Source organism: Phallusia mammillata, chromosome 6, assembly GCF_965637545.1.
Source record: "Phallusia mammillata chromosome 6, kaPhaMamm4.hap1.1, whole genome shotgun sequence".
In the NCBI taxonomy this organism is placed as follows: domain Eukaryota; kingdom Metazoa; phylum Chordata; class Ascidiacea; order Phlebobranchia; family Ascidiidae; genus Phallusia; species Phallusia mammillata.
Window position 1 is genome coordinate 13,776,421 of NC_137257.1, and position 26,593 is coordinate 13,803,013.

The window sequence follows — 26,593 nt, forward strand, 5'->3', positions numbered from 1 at the left end:
GTACACCTTAGTAGTCGCCTCATTTGCATAAAGCCGAGTTTCCCCTTGTTTTTGTTTTATTGGGTTCATAGCCCCAACGAAAACCTTGCAGTGATTTGTTAATCTTTCCTGCCTTTGGTTCCCTAGAGCTAATTTCATTTATGCAAATTAGTTCAGTTTTTTTGATACTTGGTGCTCTTACGTGCTATGGTGCTATACGTGCTGGGTACCAAGCCTCTGATTGGTCGCCTATGGGCCAATGATAGAGAGCTTGGAACTTACTATGTACTTGCTTGTAATAAATCGCCATTTCTTCTTTTTCACTGTGGGGCCAAATACAATTGCGATAATTAGATCACGGGCCGCACCTTTACGTAAAACACGTGTTTTTACTTCGTTGCATACCAAAAATGCCTTACTACAAGAAGCATTCGCATTCGATTCTAACAACATATTGTCAGGTCGCAGAAAAACAGCACCTGGCGCACTAATATGCTCAAAAAATATAATAATTTGGACTCGTTTGCCATAACATTTGAAATCCAAGTGTCTCTGCGGGCCGCATGTGACCCGCGGGCCGCAGGTTGCCCACCCTTTGAAATAGATGAAGAGCCCGCCGGATACAATGAGCTTCCCGGAGACACTACTCAGAACAAAATAAGGCTAGTTTTCTTTTTAATAATAAGCGTAAAACACACCCTGCGAGCCCAGAACAAGATTTAACAACAACGAGATGCTGCCAAATGCGATTAACGGGTGTCGAAATGCAGTGTAGTCGCAAACATGACTTTGTGCGATGCACGTGTGGTCAATGGACCCTAAAACCAGCATTGAAAGAATACATTAAATGCCACAAAATGGATTGTTCGAACATCCGTTTTAGATGTTTTACGTGTACAAGAACACTAACCGTACCTCCAGGGGCATCTACTACACAAGATTTCAACGAAACGCTATAGATACTTATGTACCCTCATACCTTAACCCTTAGAAGTCTTAATTCAACCGAAAGAATCCTACGTGAACTATCCCCTTTGTTGTTAGTTAGTTTTGTTCTTTTTCCCTCTTTGTTAGTGAGTAGCCAGTTAAAATAGTTTCATTTCTGAAGGTACTTTCTTTAAATGTCAACGGACTAACAGAAACAACAAAACGTCGAGCTGTATTTCGCCACATTAAAAACAGCAATGCAAACATCTGTTTTTTTACAAGAGCGGAACGAATCGAACAGAAAATAAATATTCTTCGACAGTTTGTATCCCATACGTACATGCAGCTCACCCAATCATCTTCGGAGGGGACTTCAATAAGATTGAAGACCCCAACCTAGACTGATTTCCACCACGCCAAAACCATAGACCGAAAAAACCTCTCGAACAAATCAAGCGTACCTTCTGCCTAAACGATGCATACAGGACTCTAGAACCAAATGGAACCCAGTTTACCAGACACAGTCGAGACTCGACAGACTATATATAACATCCGAAATTATACCGGAAAAACAGATTTTTAAACCAAACCCTCTCTCCGACCATACCCACCACAAGAATACCTTTGAAACATGGACCAATTAGAACCCAGTGGAAAAAAACAATATCAAAACTTTCCAAGACCGCGACCTCATCTCTGACCTGGAAGCCAAATATACAAAATGGAAAGCGCTGGCATCAGGCCTGACACAAAATCCCCTCCAACTATGGCTCTTTATGAAAACCATAATTAAATTACTACTAATAAAACATTCGAAACGAATCGCCGAAGACAGAAGAAGGGAAATACACTCCAACAAAACCTAGATTTAATACGCCAGGAACTGGAAAATACCCCAACACAGGAAAAATTAAAAACCTACAGCGAAAGAAAGAAACAACTGAAAATCAAACTTATCCAATAACAACGGGAAAACATACTAAAATCTCTTGCAGACGACAGTAATTACAAACACATGGCAGACAACCCAGCCAACAAACAACGTAGTTTCGACATTCCCAACGTCGCTAGAAAGTCGAAAAATGGTTACATGCTTGTTTATTTCCAAAGTAATCGTCGCAAAAAAGTTTTAAAAACTGACGTTGACAATGTACGTTGTTATTACCAGAAAACTACGTAATAAATAAGGTAAGTAAGACGTTTACTATGAATGTTAGACATAAAACCCTATTCAGACCTTTTAACAGCTTATTACTAACGTTAAAATGACGTTAATTTTAAACGTTTTATAAAACTCAAATTCGACCATTTTAACACGTCAATATTAACGTAAAAATGACGTTAATTTGAAACGTTTTTCAAAACTCAAATTCGACCATTTTAACACTTCAATATTAACGTAAAAATGACGTTGATTTAAAACGTTTCATAAAACTTAAATTCGACCATTTTAACACGTCAGTATTAACGTAAAAATGACGTTAATTTAAAACTTTATATAAAACTCAAATTAGACCATTTTAATACGTCAAGATTAACGTAAAAATGACGTAATTACAAACGTTTTACAAAACTCAAATTATACCATTTTAACACGTTAATATTAACGTAAAATGACGTTAATTTAAAACTTTATATAAAACTCAAATTAGACCATTTTAATACGTCAAGATTAACGTAAAAATGACGTAATTACAAACGTTTTACAAAACTCAAATTATACCATTTTAACACGTTAATATTAACGTAAAATGACGTTAATTTAAAACTTTATTTGAAACTCAAATTAGACCATTTTTGCACGTCAATATTGACGTAAAAACAACGTTAATTTAAAACTATATTTAAAACTCAAATTAGTACCATTTTTGCACGTCAATATTGACGTGAATTTTGTACGTTTTATAAAACTCAAATTGTACGTCAATATTAGCATGAAAATGACGTTAATTTTAAACGTTTTATAAAACTCAAATTGTACGTCAATATTAGCATGAAAATGACGTTAATTTTAAACGTTTTATAAAACTCAAATTAGACCATTTCAAGACGTCAATATTAACGTAAAAATGACGTTGATTTAAAACGTTTCATAAAACTTAAATTCGACCATTTTAACAAGTCAATATTAAGGTAAAAATTGACGTTAATTTAAAACTTTATATAAAACTCAAATTAGACCATTTTAATACGTCAATATTAACGTAAAAATGACGTTAATTACAAATGTTTTACAAAACTCAAATTAGACCATTTTAACACGTTAATATTACAACGTTAATTTAAAACTATATTTAAAACTCAAATTAGTACCATCTTTGCACGTCAATATTAACGTAAAATTGACGTCAAATTTGAACGTTTTATAAAACTCAAATTACACCATGTTTGTACGTCAATATTAGCATGAAAATGACGTTAATTTTAAACGTTTTATAAAACTCAAATTAGACTATTTTTGCACGTCAATATCAACGTAAAAACGACGTTAGTTTTAAACGTTTTATAAAACTCAAATTAGACCATTTTAATACGTCAATATTAACGTAAAAATGACGTTAATTACAAATGTTTTACAAAACTCAAATTAGACCATTTTAACACGTTAATATTACAACGTTAATTTAAAACTATATTTAAAACTCAAATTAGTACCATCTTTGCACGTCAATATTAACGTAAAATTGACGTCAAATTTGAACGTTTTATAAAACTCAAATTACACCATGTTTGTACGTCAATATTAGCATGAAAATGACGTTAATTTTAAACGTTTTATAAAACTCAAATTAGACTATTTTTGCACGTCAATATCAACGTAAAAACGACGTTAGTTTTAAACGTTTTATAAAACTCAAATTAGACCATTTTAATACGTCAATATTAACGTAAAAATGACGTTAATTACAAATGTTTTACAAAACTCAAATTAGACCATTTTAACACGTTAATATTACAACGTTAATTTAAAACTGTATTTAAAACTCAAATTAGTACCATTTTTGCACGTCAATATTAACGTAAAATTGACGTCAAATTTGAACGTTTTATAAAACTCAAATTACACCATGTTTGTACGTCAATATTAGCATGAAAATGACGTTAATTTTAAACGTTTTTATAAAACTCAAATTAGACTATTTTTGCACGTCAATATCAACGTAAAAACGACGTTAGTTTTAAACGTTTTATAAAACTCAAATTAGACCATTTTAAGACGTCAATATTAACGTAAAAATGACGTTAGTTCAAACCGTCTTTTTTAAACACAAATTAGACCATTTTTGCACGTCTGTCATTTTCTTATTATTTGCCCAATCGGTACCAAATTTTGTATTTATAAACTAGATACAACGCGGAGACGACCTATCAAAACCGTTTTCGGCAAACGGCCATAGATTTTTATCTAAAAGCGTTTTCGCACTAAACTTAGTTTGACCGTTAACGTCTGTCATTTTCTTATTATTTGCCGAATCAGCACCAAATTGTGTATTTATAAACCGAATGCGCATTTTGCCCAATATATTCACATAAAACTCGACAATTGAAAAATATTTTATGACGTTACAATTGAGCATTACATTTTCTAAAGTTGATGGTAAGTGCTGCATGTTGTATTTTATCTGATAGTTGTTACCATAGGCGACGAGTTTTACAAAAATGCAAGGTGGCGGACGTAAAATACGACGTCACTTGATGTTACGTCACTAATGCGGGATACCACAAGACCAACTCAAAGTCGAACTAATTTCCAATAAAATGCATCGCTTATCAAAATCATAGAAAAGGGAATTTTTATTTGTTACAGTACAATTGCTTTGTACGCAATAATGTCTAAACATGGACTGGAAACAACTGCGTGTATTACGTCATAAACAAGGAACTAGCCAAAATGGGTTAAAGTTTTAAGCCATGTTTTGTTGCTTTTACGACGCACGCTTGTTTAAAAGCAAAATCGTTCCTGATTTCTTTTTAGATTTTTTTTTGAACCATACCACTACAAACAAACCAAAATATCCACAATGGCCGCCACCGCCTATTCGGCACCTATGGTTGTTACTTGTTAGTGCACCCTGATTCGTGGTCAGTCAGTTGGTATAAACACTTCGAGGAATAAGCAATTTTTTTAGTCACTACCATTTGGGTATATATAAAGAAATTATACATTACCATCATTTAAACTTTTTAGCAAGACTGTTCTCTCTTAAAAAGGTAGGTCTAGCGCCATCGCCGGCAACTTTAACAAAAAATATCACGAGGCTTCTCTTTTGGATCTAGAACAGGGGTCGCCAAACTTTTTTCACTGCGGGCCGGATAAGTTTACTTTAGATAATTGTTCGCGCGGGCCGCATAGTTTACATGCCCTAGCGCCATCTTTCCAAACTTAGCCCACAAGGTGATTTTTGTAGGGGCACCAAGATTTGGTCTTTCTACAATCCCATTTAAAATCTAGTGATCCGAATGTGAAACTGTATAGTTAGTTTCATCTTACGAGCAATGCTTGTGTATTACGTCACAGGTAACAAAAAAGGCAATTGTTTGCGCACAATTAACACTTGTAGTATTGTCTATGACGTAACAAACTGGCTTTGGATCAATCCTGGGAGTTGCAATCCTATGAAACTAGGTAATATCAATTCTAAATGTTGTGACAAGACAACTTTAGTAAGGAGTAGATCAACCGGATCGGATCTGGCCCGCGGGTCGTAGTTTGATGACCCCTGATCTAGAAGGCTACAGGTGGGTCGTGTTTTTTTATCTTGTTCAATCGCTGTATTTTTAATATTTTAGATGTAACCAAAATTAAAACATATATGGATGAGACGCAGGCCTGCTAAGATAAAACGGCGCAAAACTGTTGATTTGCAAATGTTGTCTTCTGAAAGTGACGAAAATACGGACTGTGAAGAGCTTTGTGGTAAAAATGTGGAAGATATTCCTAGTGAACTGTTTGCAAACCAGCAGCGAAATTTTGTATGTGATTTTCCAGTTAATTTTGAGGATGACTTAAAACAGTGGGTTATTGAGTATCAAGTTAAACATAATGCTGTAGACCAACTTTTGCATGGTCCACAAATAGAGGTTAAAGATGTTTCATCCTGTTCACGGACACTTCTTCAGACACAAACAAATATTTCCATTACTAACAAGTCTGGAATGCACTACTACAATTTTGGCTTGCAAAAACAGATTATTGCCCAACTAGATGTGTTCGACAAAAAATAATTGTTGCCTAAGCACTTGGAACTTGCTTTTAATATTGATGGTTTGCCTTTGTTCAAAAGTTCCAAATCTTGTTTATGGCCTGTAGTTGGTTGCATAGTAAACCTAAAATGTGTATTTTGTGTGTGTCTTACATATGGATTATCTAAACCAGTGGTTCTTAACCTTTTTTCTGTTGTTGCCCACAAAATGTTTTGATGGAAATCAATTACCCCTTTTTAGAAAAACATCACCTAATATTTTTGGGGTCTAAATTATCCTTACTACTACAAAAGAAACAAATGCTACCTCACGCTTATGATGCCTATCACTAACCGGACAATACCGTCAATTGTATGACAACGTTTGCCATCGAAGTTACTTCTTTTTTATTTTGAAAATGTGGCAGGACGCCGAGAAATCTATTGACTTTTTATGGAATGCTCTTGAATAAATTTGACCCTCATTACAAAATGTTTGTTGGTTACCATAATGATTATCAAGAATCTAAAGATAACTATAACAGAAAATCTATGTTACCCCTTTCAAAATGCCAAATTACCCCTTTGGGGGTAATTACCCACAGGTTAAGAACCACTGATCTAAACCATCAAACTTGGACTTTTTAGAAGATTTCACACAATAACTGAATAATATTTTGACACATGGAATTTTGTACAAGGGTATTACTTTTGTATGCAAGATCCACAGTGTGGTTTGTGATGCTCCTGTGCGCTCAATGGTTAAAGGAACAAAACTTTTTTCTGGGTATTATGGATGTGACAAATGTGCTCAACAGGGTACTTGGGTGAGTCGCATGACATACCTAGAAACATGTAATTATGTTGAACGAACTGATGAGTCTTTTCGTAGTCAAGTAAACAAACAGCATCACAACAGTTTTTCTCCATTTTGTGGCCTGCCTTTCAACATGGTAAAACAGTTTCCTATTGATTATATGCACCAAGTGTGCTTGGGTGTCATGAAAAAAATGTTAGTAACATGGGTTAGAGGTCCTAAAAATGTTAGACTAGGGGTACAACAAATAAATTTAATTTCTGAGAAACTGATCCATCTCAAATCTTTTGTACCTTCTGTATTTGCAAGAAAACCAAGAACATTAAAGGAAATAGAACACTGGAAAGCTCCGACAGTTTTTTTGTTATATACTGGAAAAAATTTGCTCCATAAAGGTTTGCCCACAAAATTGTACAATCATTTTTTGACTCTTAGCATTGCAATGGCAATTTTGATATCTCCGTCATTGGTATCGTTACAATCGTCAATTGCAAGTTCACTGATGAGAGATTTTGTCACTAACTGTGGAACCTTGTATGGCCAGGAGTTCATGGTGTACAACATCCATAGCTTGTTGCACTTGTCAGAGGATGCTATTCACTTTGGTAGTCTAGATCAGGGCTTCCCAAACTGGGGGTCGCGACCCCGGAAGGGGTCGCTTAACAAACTTGAGGGGTCGCAGAGACCTGTATTAATTTTGCAGAAAGTACTCCATACACTGGCGCAAAGTACGAGGGTGTGGGGTGCCGCACACCCCCGGCCTTGACCTTTGTATAACGTCACAATTTCATCTTTGTTCAAGTTCCATCGGTTTTAAAACGTTTCCAGCTAAGCGCAAAGGCGCTTATAGTGACGCCATTGATTTGACAGACATCGGTTGAAACGCAATAATTGCAATTGTTTTGAAATACACGGGCATTTTTAATGCAACATAAACATGACATATATAGTTATAGACCAGGGATGGCGAACCTTTTTAGTTGAGTGGGTCAAACATGAGATCAGAATTCGGAAAGAAAACAAAGTGGGTCACATATTTTATTGTATGTCAATGTCAATGCTGAGAAGCTTGTTGCTGCATCTTCTCTGCAAGTCTTGCAATCCTAGGTAGTTTTCAGTTTAATACACGCAGCAGTCATATCTGAGCTAAGACTATTCCTGGACCTTAATTTTATGAAATTCATGTGTGAAAACAAGGATTCGCATGAATATGTGGAACCGAACAGCGTCAACAAAGTTACAACAAATCGTTTCAAGTTGTCTGTTAAATAAACATGTCTGTTGCCTCTCAATTGACTCAACAATCTGTATTTTAAAACAATGATCAATCTGGCAAAATTTAACTGTTGTGTTGCTTTTTAATCTTAGGAAATCTGGTAACCCTGCCTATAGCAATCAGTACAAATTTTTGAAACTACAAGTGGGTCACTGGAACTCACGTGGTGGGTCACTTCGTGACCCGCGGGTCAGTGGTTCGCCATCTCTGTTATAGACTAACGTTTAAGTATTGTTTGGCGCAATAACTTTATCTAATAAAAATAGGTAATAAATTTACGATTTTCAAGCAGTGTTTAATATCCGTTTGCAAAGCACTGCAACGGCCTAAACTTGGTCCAAGGTGACTTCAGTTTAGGCGTCAACGATACATGATTTGCTTCTGCTTTTATTTTCCGCCCTAACAAATTACTTAAACCCTACTAAAAAATCGTTGTTAAAATTGCTGATTTGGCAAATCGTTCTTTACAAACGTGCGTATGTTCTCGATGCACAGCAAACGTCCAAATCATACGAAGAAATTGTGACAAGTGCCTATTTGCAAAACAAATGTGACAGAAACTGAAGGCTAAAAGGTATCGGTGTTTGGACGTGTAAAGTACGAGACTCCGAGTACCAGTAGGTTGTTTTATTTTTCGCTCGAATTAGGCGTTTCAATAAATGCAACAAACGTATTTTTTGCATTGTTTATCTTTATCATATTATCCGTGAAGGGTCGCGGAAAATTTAAATAGATTAAAAGGGGTCGCGATCAAAAAAGTTTGGGAAGCCCTGGTCTAGATGCTTTCAGTGGCTTTAAATTTGAGATTTTTTTGCAAGGGTTAAAAAAATGGTTAGATCAGGAAAGAATCCAATCGCACAAGTTGTCAAACGTGTACACGAAAAAAGTTCTGTCAGAAAACTTTTAAGTAAAGTGATATGTGACCTACCTACCAAAGAACCAAATAACTCTTTTGTCATTAACTTCAGAAAATCAGACGTCATGTGTGTGGACGTAGTAAGCAAGATTTGTGGAGACACTGTTAGTTCCGCTAAATATTTATGCCGATTATATCCTAATCCTCAAAGTTTATTTAAACATCCTTGTGACTCAAAAATGATTGGGATGTATGTTATTATTCCACTAGTTACACGAATGAAAGTTGTTTCATTTGATCAAAATTTTGTTCAAGCTTTTTTTGTTAAATGTGTTAAAAAGCAGCTTCTAATGGCTATTTTGCATGACATATAAAGTACATGATTGTAGTTTCTTGTGACATAAATGCATTTGCCACAATATAATAGCCTAATATGTTGCAGAAATGTATTTCATTGTCGAATTGTTGAAGAGAAGGGTGTAGAAGTTATTCACAACTCGTGGGTTATTTCTCCAGGAGTAAGTTTTCATTTAATATTTGGGGTGTTTTTATTGTTGTATTAACAGGACTACTGCAAAATTTATCTTGTAATGGAAAGCCAAGTTATAGTTGTTACATTACAACCAAACATGCTTAAATTTTAATACTGTTATCAGCTCTTAAAATCTGAGTAAGGTCCAATATAAGTATATGTTAAGGTTAGGTATAGTCAGTGTATATTATTACAAAATACTACAAGTGAAAGGAGAAAACCAGACCAAGTAAATTGTTTTGCAGACCAAACCCAATTTGTAGAACACATTTGGTAGTTCGTTTGATTTACAGTGATCATTTTTTTACTGTTATCTTAGAAACGTTTTTGGCCCTAGAATGGTGCAAGACAAAAAGCTAGAAAGGAGGAAATACCGGACGCAGAAACTTGGACCACACATAAGTTTAGAGAGCTATGTCATGCAGGTACATTTATACAGAAACTGATTTTGATAAACATTTAGTCTTACTTTATTGTATTCATTAGACACATGGACATATTTTGGTGGTTAAACAACATTTTATCATCCACTTTGTTATTTACTTAATAGAACCAGGACCAAATGACAAGGAAAATTTGCTTGAAAGTAAGCAATCCAGACCAAACGACGAATAGGAAAATTTGCTTGAAAGTAAGCTAGATTGCTTTGAGCAAATTAATATTGTAATCGTGCGATCAGTAAACCAAACTTTCTTGTTCAGAAAAGCTGAATGTAATTTTGGAACATGTCCAAGAAATACATGTGTTCCTCAAGCAAAGGTTTCAACTGAAAAGGAGTTAGAACTACACCCAGTGATCTCTGTGGACGAACTTTTGGAGTTGAAAGAACGTTTGCTCACAAGAGAGCATAGAAATGAAGTGGCATGTTGCTAAGCTTTTGATGGAGTTTTGTCAACCTGTGATTATTTTACTCGTTCTGTATACAATGTCAGTCTTATTGGGTTTTTGGTACAGTTAAAAAAAAGAGATTATTTGTTGTATTTTAAATGTTTTTTTTTTAGGGATTCCCCTCGCTTCACCTAGTATAAATAATGTCATAATTCAAATGCATATAAAATATTTGAGAAGATTGGGAGGGTCCAATCCAGCAGAGATGGCCAGGAGGGCCATGAAAGCGTGTGGAGATAACTGCGTTTGGTCAGAATTTAGTTTTAGAGGAAGAAAGGGAAAGCGGGCATTTTGCCACCTTGTTCTGTGTAAAGTTAAATAAGTAAGTCATTTAATATGAGTGAAACAATTATTTTCTAAACTGGTGTTTGTGCTGTTATGTTATTTTATTTGTTTATGTTTGATGCTATTATATTTTATAACTATAGTTTAATTTACTTATTGTCCAATAAGCATGTGTATATCTATTAGAAAAGTTAGAATTCCAGTGTTAGATTTTTGAGTGCAACTTACAACATTCAATATCTTATTGCAGAAGCCTGTTTACAAAACCACAAATAGGCCGATGTAAAGGGACTTGAAAATGACATCAGCGAGTACCTGAAACACTCACCCCGCAAGCGGGATGGATCTGCTTACAAGGTATAAAACTGTTTATGTGCTGACGGCTGATAGCAGTTGCGTGGTTTAATTCGCCCATGGCCCAGAAAAAGTTGAAATAGGCAGTGACATGGCAGCCATAAACTTACTGTGAATCACTTCAAATCCAATCTACAAGTCCTTCATATGACAGTGTGCTGGTCCTCAAATTGCTTTAAAAGGGTAAGGACTAGAAATTCTTCTCACTGAAAGAACTCTTTGCATTGGTTTATTCTTTGGCGGAACATGGTGCATATCGGGTACTTCAATCTTGATTCTTAGTCTATTTTAGTGTTTAACATATTCATTTCACTGCTTATGATGCATTTGTTTTTGTCTTGCTGTTTTAGAATTAACTGCCATTTTGATGTAAAACCCAATTTACCTGCGATTATTGTCAAAGAAAAAACGCAAATAAATCAGAAAAACGAAACACACACAAGAAGAGGGAAAAACCACACCTAAATATTAGTGATGGGACGGGTACCCGGTACTCGGTATCGATGGTATCGAACGATTTCAGTGGTATCGATACTCGTACTCGGTATCGAAATATTTTGTCTCAGTTTTCGATACCAACGTGCGAGTACCGAAGGCCGATTTACACTATAAGAACACTGAAAACTTTGTGCCAATATATGCTTCGGACAGTACAAATTTGGGAAAAAGTTCCGCCAGGTTACTTATTTTTTTTCGCTATCGTATGGAGATTACTTTTTTCTGCATGTGTGTGTGTGTGCACGCCTGTACGCCGACCATGGCAGATAAATTAGCAGGTGATATACAACTAAGTACAACACTGCACTTAAGTACTCGGTAATCGTACTCGGTAATTGTACTCGGTATATACATGTGGTACTCGTACTCGGTACTCGCTTCAAAACCTGGTATCTTCCCATCACTACTAAATATATACCCATAAGTATGTACGTATTAAAAAATTGATGGTTTTTACATAATTTTTATGGCAGCAGTGATGCCATAAAAAATATGTATTTGATAAAAAAGAAAAGTATGTATTGAAAGTTTACCTGTTCCTGCGTAAATTTGTCTTTCACACTTTTTGGGTTTAAATACAAATGGTATATCAATTGACCTAATTTCAGTGAAACTACCTATTGAACCTAAATAATAAATGTTTACAATTAACAGCATTCGTTGTAAGCAATATATTTCGATCACCTTTACAACGCAACACAGTTTACACAAAAGTAACCAAGCAACGAAAATTGCGCTCATTGGTGTAACATGTTTATAGAGCATTAAAATGTTCACAGAGCACAGAAGTCGTTTATGTTGTTAACAATTGTGATCACTTTGGCATGGATTCCATTCAATTTACTTTTGTTTCTTCCAGCCTTTTCCATTTTGTTACCAGTTGGTCTTATTTCAGCAATATACCTACGGTAAATACAAATACAACGTCCAGATTAAAGTATTATGGAAATAAAAATGTATATCACACCATTGCAAAAACTCCAATGTAACAGCGCACATGGAAGGATATTGAATGTTAAAAATGCAAAATGAAGCAAACAGGATGGCAAGTGCATCAGCAGCCATTCCAACATCTTTGATGATAATTTGCTTGTCTACTGCAATGTCATAGCCATTGCCAGTGTATATGGTTGAACCTAAAAAAATCAAATTTGAGACTACAGTTATGCAATTGAATAACAATCCATGAACTGTGGACAGTGAAACTACTTAAGTAGGTAGTCAAGAAACCAAACAAAGTTAGAGTAGTCTAAGTCATTGCAAGGACTTTTCAGCATGAAATCAATTTGCACTAGCTATGACTGACCGTAGAACAAATACAAATTTACATTTATTGATGATACATGGTGTAACAAGGAGACTGGAAACTCCCTCATAAAACAAAATTTTGATGTTAATGGTACTGAATAATGATATTTCTTGTCAACATTTTACTAATGATGTTTCATTTAAGATCAGGGCCTTATTTTAAACCTATTCAGTTTTAAGGGTTCTTCATTTTGATCCAAATGGTTTTCTAATTACCTTTGAAACAAGTGCGTTGATGTCCTCTTCAAAGTAATGGGTAAGTAATGTAAGCATTCAAATAACTTCAGGTTCTATTTGAATAAATTAACCTTAAAATAACACAAAATTTGCAATGTCTCGAACAACTCCAAAGAAGGCTGGGCAACAAACACAGTCTACTTGGATAAACAAAATTGATGCTGTATTACAACAAACGAAAGAAAATAACGAAAAGATGGATGTTATGATGCAAGAAATTCAAGTGATAAAAAAGTCAACAATTTCTGTCAGAAAAATATGATTGCATTCTACAAAAGGTAACAAAAAACGATAAAGAACTAAAGAAGGTAAAAAGAGAACATGCATCACAAAGAAATGACATTGAAGAAATGAAAAAACAACTAATTGACAGCAAAAATAAAATTAATGCATTGGAACAGTACGGAAGAAGGGAATGTTTGGAATTTAAAGGCATCAACTACAACATCACAGAAAATACCGACGATATTATCATAGCAGTGTCAAAACAAGTTGGTGTCACTGTAACTAAAGCTGACATATCGCACAGGGTTGGAGTACTTAAAAATGCAACTCGAAAAGATCCGCCTACTATCATTGCAAAATTTACAAACAGGAAAATTCGAGATCACATTTACAGCAACAGCAAAAATAAACCGGCAACTATTCAACTGGTGTCTCCAATACAAAAAAATCCTCAAATTTCAAATACATATGGACCAAAAATGGCACCACACTTAAAAAGATGATGAAAGCTAAGCCATAGCCATTTGGAGTACAAACGACTTGACTCTTCACAACATCCCGTTCAATGACACAGAAGCCTCCAGGACTGCCAATACCTAATGTATGTACATAAAACAATATATCATTTTATTTTATCATTAAATGGCGATACATGCTAACGCAACATTAAATATGGAAATGACTGACCACATGGCAAAATATTTTGATATGAATGAATACAATTCCCTATTATCTAATGTCACCGATGATGATATTGTGTTAATTCACTTTAACGTAAGAAGTTTGTCCAAAAATTATGATGTCTTAGTAGAATTTATTGACACTTTAGATTCAAAGTCTGATGTTATTGCCATATCTGAAACCAAACTTAATGACCGAACCGTTTCAAACATAAACATACCTGGTTACAGGTTTGTACAGCATGATTCTGAAACGCATGCGGGTGGGGTTGGCCTGTATATAAAAGATTCACTCATATTCTTACCTTATTACAATGCCAAAATGTGAAAACTTATGGATTAAACTGCAGCTACAGGACAAAAAATGTGCAATAATAGGGGTAGTTTATCGACATCCAAGCTACAACATCTTAGAGTTTCAAAAAAAAACTAGAAAAATCTCTGTTCACCTTAACCAAAAAGAAAACACTGTTCTACATACTTGGCGATTTCAATATTAACCTTAATGCTGACAATGCACAATGCAGTATTTACAAAGAAATGTTACAAAGCCTTAATATAAAATCACTAATTAATACACATTTACATATTGCTCCTTCACTTGCAAAATCTACAATTGACCACATATACACAAATAATGACACTAGGGTACACATACCTGGGCTAATACAATTTGACATATCCGATCACCTTCCAATATTTGTAATCATCAAACATGCCTCTCAAAAAACAGTCACCACACTCAGAAAATTTAGAACCTATCAAAAATTTAATTTTCAAACCTACTGTGATGATTTACTACAGATTCAAGAGAATATTACAACATTTTCACCTGTTGAAGAAAAATTAAAACAACTGAAACACATTTACAGGAAATTATAAACAAACATGCACTATACACAAAACTACCAAGAAAGAAGCACCACAAACACAAACCATGGATCACGAGAGCCATCTTAAATTCGATCAACACCAATAAAACAAGATGTACAAAAAAACCTCCACACAAGCACAACTGGCAATAATACAACTTATAAAATTTATGCAAAAATACTTAAAAATGTCATTAGAAAATCAAACCAAATCTTTTACACAAACATTTTCACAGCAAATAAAAATAATCCCAAGAAATATCAATTGACCTAATTTCAGTGAAACTACCTATTGAACCTAAATAATAAATGTTTACAATTAACAGCATTCGTTGTAAGCAATATATTTCGATCACCTTTACAACGCAACACAGTTTACACAAAAGTAACCAAGCAACGAAAATTGCGCTCATTGGTGTAACATGTTTATAGAGCATTAAAATGTTCACAGAGCACAGAAGTCGTTTATGTTGTTAACAATTGTGATCACTTTGGCATGGATTCCATTCAATTTACTTTTGTTTCTTCCAGCCTTTTCCATTTTGTTACCAGTTGGTCTTATTTCAGCAATATACCTACGGTAAATACAAATACAACGTCCAGATTAAAGTATTATGGAAATAAAAATGTATATCACACCATTGCAAAAACTCCAATGTAACAGCGCACATGGAAGGATATTGAATGTTAAAAATGCAAAATGAAGCAAACAGGATGGCAAGTGCATCAGCAGCCATTCCAACATCTTTGATGATAATTTGCTTGTCTACTGCAATGTCATAGCCATTGCCAGTGTATATGGTTGAACCTAAAAAAATCAAATTTGAGACTACAGTTATGCAATTGAATAACAATCCATGAACTGTGGACAGTGAAACTACTTAAGTAGGTAGTCAAGAAACCAAACAAAGTTAGAGTAGTCTAAGTCATTGCAAGGACTTTTCAGCATGAAATCAATTTGCACTAGCTATGACTGACCGTAGAACAAATACAAATTTACATTTATTGATGATACATGGTGTAACAAGGAGACTGGAAACTCCCTCATAAAACAAAATTTTGATGTTAATGGTACTGAATAATGATATTTCTTGTCAACATTTTACTAATGATGTTTCATTTAAGATCAGGGCCTTATTTTAAACCTATTCAGTTTTAAGGGTTCTTCATTTTGATCCAAATGGTTCTTCATTTTGATCCAAATGGTTTTCTAATTACCTTTGAAACAAGTGCGTTGATGTCCTCTTCAAAGTAATGGGTAAGTAATGTAAGCATTCAAATAACTTCAGGTTCTATTTGAATAAATTAACCTTAAAATAACACAAAATTTGCAATGTCTCGAACAACTCCAAAGAAGGCTGGGCAACAAACACAGTCTACTTGGATAAACAAAATTGATGCTGTATTACAACAAACGAAAGAAAATAACGAAAAGATGGATGTTATGATGCAAGAAATTCAAGTGATAAAAAAGTCAACAATTTCTGTCAGAAAAATATGATTGCATTCTACAAAAGGTAACAAAAAACGATAAAGAACTAAAGAAGGTAAAAAGAGAACATGCATCACAAAGAAATGACATTGAAGAAATGAAAAAACAACTAATTGACAGCAAAAATAAAATTAATGCATTGGAACAGTACGGAAGAAGGGAATGTTTGGAATTTAAAGGCATCAACTACAACATCACAGAAAATACCGACGATATTATCATAGCAGTGTCAAAACAAGTTGGTGTCACTGTAACTAAAGCTGACATATCGCACAGGGTTGGAGTACTTAAAAATGCAACTCGAAAAGATCCGCCTACTATCATTGCAAAATTTACAAACAGGAAAATTCGAGATCACATTTACAGCAACAGCAAAAATAAACCGGCAACTATTCAACTGGTGTCTCCAATACAAAAAAATCCTCAAATTTCAAATACATATGGACCAAAAATGGCACCACACTTAAAAAGATGATGAAAGCTAAGCCATAGCCATTTGGAGTACAAACGACTTGACTCTTCACAACATCCCGTTCAATGACACAGAAGCCTCCAGGACTGCCAATACCTAATGTATGTACATAAAACAATATATCATTTTATTTTATCATTAAATGGCGATACATGCTAACGCAACATTAAATATGGAAATGACTGACCACATGGCAAAATATTTTGATATGAATGAATACAATTCCCTATTATCTAATGTCACCGATGATGATATTGTGTTAATTCACTTTAACGTAAGAAGTTTGTCCAAAAATTATGATGTCTTAGTAGAATTTATTGACACTTTAGATTCAAAGTCTGATGTTATTGCCATATCTGAAACCAAACTTAATGACCGAACCGTTTCAAACATAAACATACCTGGTTACAGGTTTGTACAGCATGATTCTGAAACGCATGCGGGTGGGGTTGGCCTGTATATAAAAGATTCACTCATATTCTTACCTTATTACAATGCCAAAATGTGAAAACTTATGGATTAAACTGCAGCTACAGGACAAAAAATGTGCAATAATAGGGGTAGTTTATCGACATCCAAGCTACAACATCTTAGAGTTTCAAAAAAAAACTAGAAAAATCTCTGTTCACCTTAACCAAAAAGAAAACACTGTTCTACATACTTGGCGATTTCAATATTAACCTTAATGCTGACAATGCACAATGCAGTATTTACAAAGAAATGTTACAAAGCCTTAATATAAAATCACTAATTAATACACATTTACATATTGCTCCTTCACTTGCAAAATCTACAATTGACCACATATACACAAATAATGACACTAGGGTACACATACCTGGGCTAATACAATTTGACATATCCGATCACCTTCCAATATTTGTAATCATCAAACATGCCTCTCAAAAAACAGTCACCACACTCAGAAAATTTAGAACCTATCAAAAATTTAATTTTCAAACCTACTGTGATGATTTACTACAGATTCAAGAGAATATTACAACATTTTCACCTGTTGAAGAAAAATTAAAACAACTGAAACACATTTACAGGAAATTATAAACAAACATGCACTATACACAAAACTACCAAGAAAGAAGCACCACAAACACAAACCATGGATCACGAGAGCCATCTTAAATTCGATCAACACCAATAAAACAAGATGTACAAAAAAACCTCCACACAAGCACAACTGGCAATAATACAACTTATAAAATTTATGCAAAAATACTTAAAAATGTCATTAGAAAATCAAACCAAATCTTTTACACAAACATTTTCACAGCAAATAAAAATAATCCCAAGAAAATCTGGAAGGAAATACGAAACATCACATAACACAAAACAACTGAACAATACAAACAAAAAAGACAAACTATCTACAAAAATTCAAACTCATTAGCTAGTTCCAAAATGGCTTCCGATCCAAACATTCCACAGATTTGACCATAGCCGAAATACATTTAAAATGTGATAATGGGAACATCACCTGCGGGATTTTTTTGGATTTCGCGAAGGCATTGATACCGTTGACCATTCAATACTGTTGTTAAAATTAGCTTGTTATGGTTTCAGAGGACACATTCTAGATTTTTTCAAAAGTTACTTATCAAATCGCAAACAATTTACTCATATTCATCCTAACCATGATTCTTCCTGCAAAAACACAACTTGCGGCGTTCCACAAGGGTCAATTTTGGCACCTTTACTCTTATTATATATCAATGACTTACCAACAGCATCCAATTTTAATACGAGACTCTTCGCAGATGACACCTTTCTCTGGATGTCACATAAAGACTCTTCTGTGCTGCAAAAAATTGTTAATGTTGAATTTGGCAAAATTGATCAAAAATTGATGCGAGCTAACAAGCTGTCTCTTAACTACAAAAAAACGAAGTTTATGATATTTAAAAACAACAGACTGAACCTTCATTCCACCTTCCAAATAAGATGTGCACAACACTCTATACAAGAGGTACAAACAGTAAAATACCTAGGTGTGATATTTGATAATCAACTAAACTTCAAAGCTCACATTCAGTTACTTCGGAAAAAATAAGTTATAGTGCTGGCATACTCGCAAAGTTAAGACATATCATGCAATTTCCAACCCTTCGAGCCATATACTACTCACTGGTGCACCCATACCACCGGCAGGTGCCGAGGTGCACATTGCACAAGGCGTGCACATCTGATCTTCGTGCGCATTTTTATTTCAATTAAGCATTTTACAGGACATTCTAAAAAAATGGATAGTAAGAGTGAACGTAAATCTTTGTTTGATAGTGTTCAAAGTTTTCAGCTATCTTTACAAAATTGCCTCAGCTGCAAACTATGCATATCATTAAAATCTGACACCAATCAAGAACTAGTGTTTCACGGTTTAGATAAACATTTTAACAACGCTGTACACCTGGAATTTGAAGTAAAAGGTAAAGAAATTTGGTGTGATGCTGTATTTGTTGACACTTAAATAGTATATTCCACAAATCTGGAATATTTTGCCAGGTTTTTGTTTGCCATGCAAGTTACTTTGCGAGGGGCAAACAAAATCAGAGAAGAAGGGGGAGCATTTTCATTGCCCAGCATGTGAATCGATTTTGACTCGTGCATATTCGCTTAAACGGCACATAAACAAACATCACCAGAGTATGTCTACCACTAAAAAAGGTTTGAAAATGACATAAAAGGCTATTGTCGACAAAACAAGATTGCATAATTCAATTTCATAAATTAGATACAAGATTGGAATGGGGGTAACTGTAGCATACATTTCAATTAATATTTTGTAATGTTTATACTTTAGCTGGTAAATAACAATGAAGCAAAGCATTTATGGTAAAAATAATAATTTGGTTTAAAAAAAAATTGTTCCAAGATGTTCTTAAACCGATCATCATTTGCAAGTACTGTGGAGAGGTTTTTGATGACAGAGAAAATATGCGAAAGCATGAAAAGGATCACAGGATCAGTCTTAATCTTCATCCATGTGTTTGTGTTGACAAACATAATGGGATTTTTATGTGTGCATTTGGGAAATCTGGTTTGTCAGCACCAGTTCATGACAAAGTCACAAAGCAAAACAAATACAGCTCTGTGGAAACGATGAATGTAACAATGTAACGATGTCTGGATTGTTAGACAATCCTGGGATTGACTGCATTCATTTAAAGTCAATTAGCAATGCATTACCAAGAAAAGAAGTGAACTTGACCATCACTTTTCTTAAGGAACTTGAAGAGCTTCAACTAATTGCAGCTAGCAGTCGCCAACGCTATGAAAATATGTTTGATGACAGTGTTGCGTTATATGTTCCACTGATAGTGCATGTAGACTTTGAACCAGTGGCGGCTCGTGCCTAAAACTTGTGGGGGTGCTGCTCAAAATTTTAGCCTTTATTGAACATATATAAGTTGGCAATATATAGAAAACCTACATTTATAGTTTTCTAGCCATTTTTTTGTGTAGAAAAACAAGTAATACAAATCTTTATTAGAAACTCCATTGTGACGTAATTTTTGTTACGCAATAATGTACACGAGTGTAAATAGCAGACGATATCATTTGTGTATTTTGTTTACTTGCACAGCGACGGCTAAACTGTTTAGCCCAGGGGTGCACAACCTGCGGCCGTACGGCCGCATGCGGCCGAATAGACGATTTTATGCGGCCGTGAACATCTTTATTAAAATATATGCACTGGCGGCCGTGACGTAAATAAAACTCTTTTGCTAAATATTTTGACTTTCAAACTGCTTTAAATAGATTTTGTAAGACTGTAAAGAATATTACCAGCCTAGTAACCCTGTGTATCACACTTTATATACGCCTATTGTGGGCAAATAATGCAAATAAACAGTCACCTCTTGCGTCACAATATAGATTATGACGTCATAAATAGCTCAGACTGGTCGTCACGACTGTTTAGCTCAATCTGTGAATCAAGTTTCAAATTATCTGGGCTTTTTGGACGCCATTAGATGGATAATGTATGTAGGGCAAGCCCTATTTTCACATAATCAATTTAAAAACAAAAACAAACAGGTAATTGGCGGCCGTTGGTGAAATAAGGTTCTGCGATGCGGCCGTCTTAGCAAAAAGGTTGTGCACCCTTGGTTTAGCCTAAACACCATAACATGCAGTAATAATGTGGAACAAAAACACACGTGACACAGACTCGAAACTAAGCGGTTGTAAATACGGTAAAACACAACAAGAATATAGAAAAAAAAGTAATGATTCGAAAAAGGTTGAAGTATTTCAGTTCGACAACATTTAAAAAAATGGTCATGTTTCATTTAAGTAACCTTATGGTCACAGTCAGCGTTTTCAACATATTATATGACACTTCACAGATTATAATTGTCACACACAAAACTAGCCATACAGCTGTTTATTGGTATCATAACTGACAAATTTAACAACCACTTTACATTTGTGTCAGAACTTGTTTATTTTAACATCTTTTTTTTGAATTTTTGTGTACAGACTATTATTTGTCTTTCAGATTTTTCACTGCTATAATTGCTGCTTTATTTGCTGGCAAATAGCTTATAATTGCTTTTTTAAGTGCAAAACTCCTTCAAGCTTTAAAATTTACAACACTCTCACTTAAATTTAAACCATATTATTAAACCTTGTGCTTCCTTTTTACAACCAAAATGAATCATAAAGTTATAGTTTGGGCATGATAATTGATAGCTTCTTCCTTGATTCCAAATGACAACTGAGAAACTGTTTTTCTATTTAGTAGTACTAGCACTGCAAGTGCAAGTCTTTTGGAAATAATGGTGTTCCTAACAAAGGTTTGCATCCAAACTGTTTTGCCTTTGAAGGACTCATGGAAACAGCAAAAAGGATTTTTCATCCTAGTAATTTCACTTGTCAAAACATCATCTAGATTATTTTCAAAGTAATCATGAACATCAGATCTACAGAAACATTTTCATTTCAGTAACTAGTATTTCTTTGTCAACAATAGGATGTGCTTGGTGGTCACTACTATCTTGTCTGTAGAATGTTCAGCACCCTGGCTCCTATTTCGCCTAGCATGTAGCTTTTCAAAGTGCGCATGCGCAGAACCGCAGAACGTCATGAAACGTCAGAAAACTGGAGCTGCAGTTCCAGCATAGATATACATTAGTGTTTCCCAAAAAAAAATTTTTAATGAAAAAAAGGTGATTAGGGCGGAAATTATGCTTATTATATATTGCTAAGGAATAAAAATAAAAATAATGAAAATTATTTGTAATATTATCGTAGGTGTATTAAGTAAAAATATCTAGGGGGTGCTGCAGCTCCGCAGCACCCTAGCACGAGCCGCCCCTGCTTTGAACAGTTTGGTAGAAAGGCCTGAATGCACTATTACTCTGTTTTCACCAACAAAAATGAGTACTGGTGTCGGTTTGGCAGAGAGAGTAACTTTTGATGCAGAGGAAGGGGAATGGTCTTGCAAGTGCCCTTTATCAGGGGAAAACACATCATGTGGCCATGAAACAATGGTCAAATGGTATTTGTGCCAAACAGACAGAGATACCCTACTGAAAGCGAATAGGTATGAGGTGAAGACATTTGACTTAAAACATGAACTTGTTTTAGGAAACATTGAGTAAAAAATAGGGCTATAAGCCTGGAAAAAATAGCACATGTAGAATATACACTAAAACCAAGATGTGCAAACTTTATGTACTTTCTCATTTATTGATATATACTTAAAAAAAACTCAGATAAAGGTTCAAACTAAAGTAGTGGATTTGTGGTGTACAATAATGTGAAACAGTTAAGTGATTTGATGCCCAATAAAAGAATTATTTCTGTTTAATTGAACAAGTAATTAAACTATTTTCCAACACATTTTTATGAGTTGAATTGGCAATTGTTTTTTACAGATCACGAACAAATCTATCATCTCAGGATCAAAATTTAATGAAATATTATTTGACGCAAAAGCGGATTCCTGAAAACCTTCCAGATGAAGTGGTACATGATAATCCCCCCTCCCCAAAAAAAACCATTGGAAGCTGCATGTCCACTTTGCAACAGTTCTTTGGAACTGGCAAATTCTAGAAATACAACAGTGTATGGATTTGGGAAGATATGGCAAGGTGTGGTAATAACAGGGTGAAAAGTTGGTGTGTGTTATCATTTAGTGATTTGCACATCTGTTTTATACACATCTTTGCATTAAATAGGTTGTTGAATCCCTTTTGTTTTGTTTCACGCGACCTTTCAGTTTAAACTCGCATCCTCTCTTTACACCACACAGGTTTAGAGATATTTGCAATACGGTTTTCTGAATAAACGAAATCAATGTCAAAATACGTACAACAGCATCAATAACAAGTTTTCCAAATAAGCAACACTTACCAACTGGTTTTGCGTAGGTCCAAAAGGCAATATTTCAACATTTTAACAATTTGTTTCAATTCAGCGCACTACAGCACGTGTAAAAATAGAATGCCAAAAAATACACAGTTAACCCAACGCATCACAACCGATTATGACGTCACACACAACATTGTGGTGATACTACAATTCAGTGGCGGCTCGTGCCTAAAATTTGTGGGGGTGCTGCTCAAAATTTTAGCCTTTATTGAACATATATAAGTTGGCAATATATAGAAAACCTACATTTATAGTTTTCTAGCCATTGTTTTGTGTAGAAAAACAAGTAATACAAATCTTAATAAGAAACTCCATTGTGACGTAATTTTTGTTACGCAATAATGTACACGAGTGTAAATAGCAGACGATATCATTTGTGTATTTTGTTTACTTGCACAGCGACGGCTAAACTGTTTAGCCTAAACACCATAACATGCAGTAATAATGTGGAACAAAAACACACGTGACACAGACTCGAAACTAAGCGGTTGTAAATACGGTAAAACACGACAAGAATATAGAAAAAAAGTAATGATTCGAAGAAGGTCAAAGTATTTCAGTTCGACAACATTTAAAAAAATGGTCATGTTTCATTTAAGTAACCTTATGGTCACAGTCAGCGTTTTCAACATATTATATGACATTTCACAGATTATAATTGTCACACAAAAAACTAGCCATACAGCTGTTTATTGGTATCATAACTGACAAATTTAACAACCACTTTACATTTGTGTCAGAACTTGTTTATTTTAACATCTAAACCGTATTATTAAACCTTGTGCTTCCTTTTTACAACCAAAATGAATCATAAAGTTATAGTTTGGGCATGATAATTGATAGCTTCTTCCTTGATTCCAAATGACAACTGAGAAACTGTTTTTCTATTTAGTAGTACTAGCACTGCAAGTGCAAGTCTTTTGGAAATAATGGTGTTCCTAACAAAGGTTTGCATCCAAACTGTTTTGCCTTTGAAGGACTCATGGAAACAGCAAAAAGGATTTTTCATCCTAGTAATTTCACTTGTCAAAACATCATCTAGATTATTTTCAAAGTAATCATGAACATCAGATCTACAGAAACATTTTCATTCTTTGTCAACAATAGGATGTGCTTGGTGGTCACTACTATCTTGTCTGTAGAATGTTCATTCTTAAGAAACACTTCCTGTGAAGCAATTTAGCAGCTACTGTTTAGGCAAACAGTACATGTCCATTACATCAATACTCATCTTTTTCATAATGTCCACGTAAGGGAGTTTCAAAGTTTCCACAGAACAAAATGCAGTCTATTATTTTGGACAAAATTTCACGATTTTTTTCCACTTTTTTGTTGTGTTCAATAATTGAAAGTCTATATACGCCTCACTAAGTCTTTCCTTAATATTTACAGTTCCCAAAAGTGAAAGTGAAACATCATTGTCCACATGCTTCTTTGACTTCTCATGTTTTTCTGCTTTCTCACCTATTTTGGCTACATTTGTAAAACCATCTTTTGTCCAGCATTTTTCATCACCTCCAAACAGCAAACATGGAAAACAGAACAGTGCATTTTTAACTTCACAACCACCAAGCCATTTTTCTTTTGATACCATTCAGAATTAAAACTGCGTATATATTTCTTGTTGTGGCTCATTCCTGGCTGACAAAGTTGAATATCAGGCGTTGGACGCCCTTTTTTCTTTATACTTACCTTTTCAGCACTTGATAACTGCGAAATCTTAAGTTGCTGAAGCTCACTTACAGTCACCGAATTAGAATCTTGAAAAGCCATGATTAACCTTTCAATCAAAAACTGTAAAAATGATTAAAAAAGAATAACTGTCGTACTGTACTCATTGTCGAACCTGATGGTACACGTGATTTGCTTTGGCACACAATAAACGCGGAACAGACAACTACTTCCGGGTGCCCAGGTCACACGCTACGTGATTGGTGGAGCTGCGCGAGTCGCAGCACCCTGGCTCCTATTTCGCCCAGCATGTAGCTTTTCAAAGTGCGCATGCGCAGAACCGCAAAACGTCATGAAACGTCACGAAACGTCAGAAAACCGGAGCTGCAGTTCCAGCATAGATATACATTAGTGTTTCAAAAAAAAAAAATTTTAATGAAAAAAAAGGTGATTAGGGCGGAAATTATGCTTATTATATATTGCTAAGGAATAAAAATAATGAAAGTTATTTGTAATATTATGGTAGGTGTATTAAGTAAAAATATCTTGGGGGTGCTGCAGCTCCGCAGCACCCTAGCACGAGCCGCCCCTGCTACAATTGCATGGTAAACGTTGTTAACCATAGAGATATTACATAGGTGTTGAAATTCTGACCGAAAAATGCACAGCATGCAATTTTCCTGTGCGTTTTCAGGAGTATTCCAGTGGATTTCACAATTGTAACAATGTGACAGTTATTGCATTGAAGCTTTGTTCTTATCTTACAAAAGGAATTGAAGTATGACTGCATATAGTATAATGTTGTTAATTTCATAATTATGTAATTTTACACAGATCTTTTGATTAAATTATTTATTGTTTAGAATCATGTCAATGTTGAAACAGCTCTAAAAATGGTGTTTCCTGAATCCATTGATGGAAAAGAAGTAGTTGTGATTCCATTTGACAAGATTCGAAATGCTTTTTATCATTTTTGTGCACTGACAACCTATGATTATGGATTTGCATGTGTAAAGTGTGGCCCGAGTCCCAAAGTGGTGATATGCGATGGGAATTGGAAAAACATTTGCAGAAGATCTGGTTAATTGTGTTTGTTTATGTATACATGCTTTTACATTGGCTACTGAATTTTTAGGCATGTTCATGTGGAGTATATGTCCTCAAGGTTAACATTTTTACAATTCAGCTGAGAGCATTAAGAAGACCAAAGACTACAAGGAAAATGTAAACATTGCCACTTTGTGGAATAATTATGAAAAAGAAATCGTTTATTCGTTTACTAAACCAGTGTGTGCTAAACGTTTATTGAGATTTAGGGACTGTGAAGCCCCAAAAAGCGAAAGTATAATAACGTATAACGCAGGAACCGAAAAACATAAAAGATTAAATAACGTTATAAAATTTATGAAAGGGGTCCGTGACTACAAAAAGGTTGAGAACCACTGGTTTAGAGAGAAATCCTGAGCTCAAAAATAGGGAGGGGCCTCACAAATGGAATAGCCTTGGGCATAGGCGTAGAGTTTTACCAAGTACCAAGGGTGCGACCTTATCCTAACTGTGACGTCACAGTTCCGACGCGATACGGTGCAGTACATGCAGCTGCCTGTTAAAGCTGTACGTGTGCTAGGTAATTTTACCATATTGGTTTATC

General features: G+C 34.7%; 1 protein-coding gene and 1 pseudogene across 1 annotated transcript; both read left to right on the forward strand.

Moving 5' to 3' along the window:
- The first annotated feature begins 762 nt into the window (after positions 1–762).
- On the forward strand, positions 763–10,443 carry LOC145234304 (uncharacterized; annotated as a pseudogene).
- An 11,831-nt stretch (positions 10,444–22,274) lies between these two features.
- On the forward strand, positions 22,275–26,205 carry LOC145234305 (uncharacterized). The gene is made up of 4 exons (XM_080099045.1): positions 22,275–22,441; positions 22,837–22,991; positions 25,581–25,720; positions 25,806–26,205. Exons 1-4 carry the CDS (start codon positions 22,275–22,277, stop codon positions 26,025–26,027), a joined length of 684 nt encoding a protein of 227 aa, XP_079955171.1. The 3' UTR covers positions 26,028–26,205.
- Positions 26,206–26,593: the final 388 nt, after the last annotated feature.

Bases quoted from the DNA above. Each gene is read 5' to 3' on its own strand.
- LOC145234305 (XM_080099045.1), top strand. From the start codon at position 22,275: ATGAGTACTGGTGTCGGTTTGGCAGAGAGAGTAACTTTTGATGCAGAG. The intron at 22,442-22,836 runs GTATGAGGTGAA...TTGACGCAAAAG, and splicing joins ACCCTACTGAAAGCGAATAG to CGGATTCCTGAAAACCTTCC. The intron at 22,992-25,580 runs GTGTGGTAATAA...GATATTACATAG, and splicing joins ATTTGGGAAGATATGGCAAG to GTGTTGAAATTCTGACCGAA.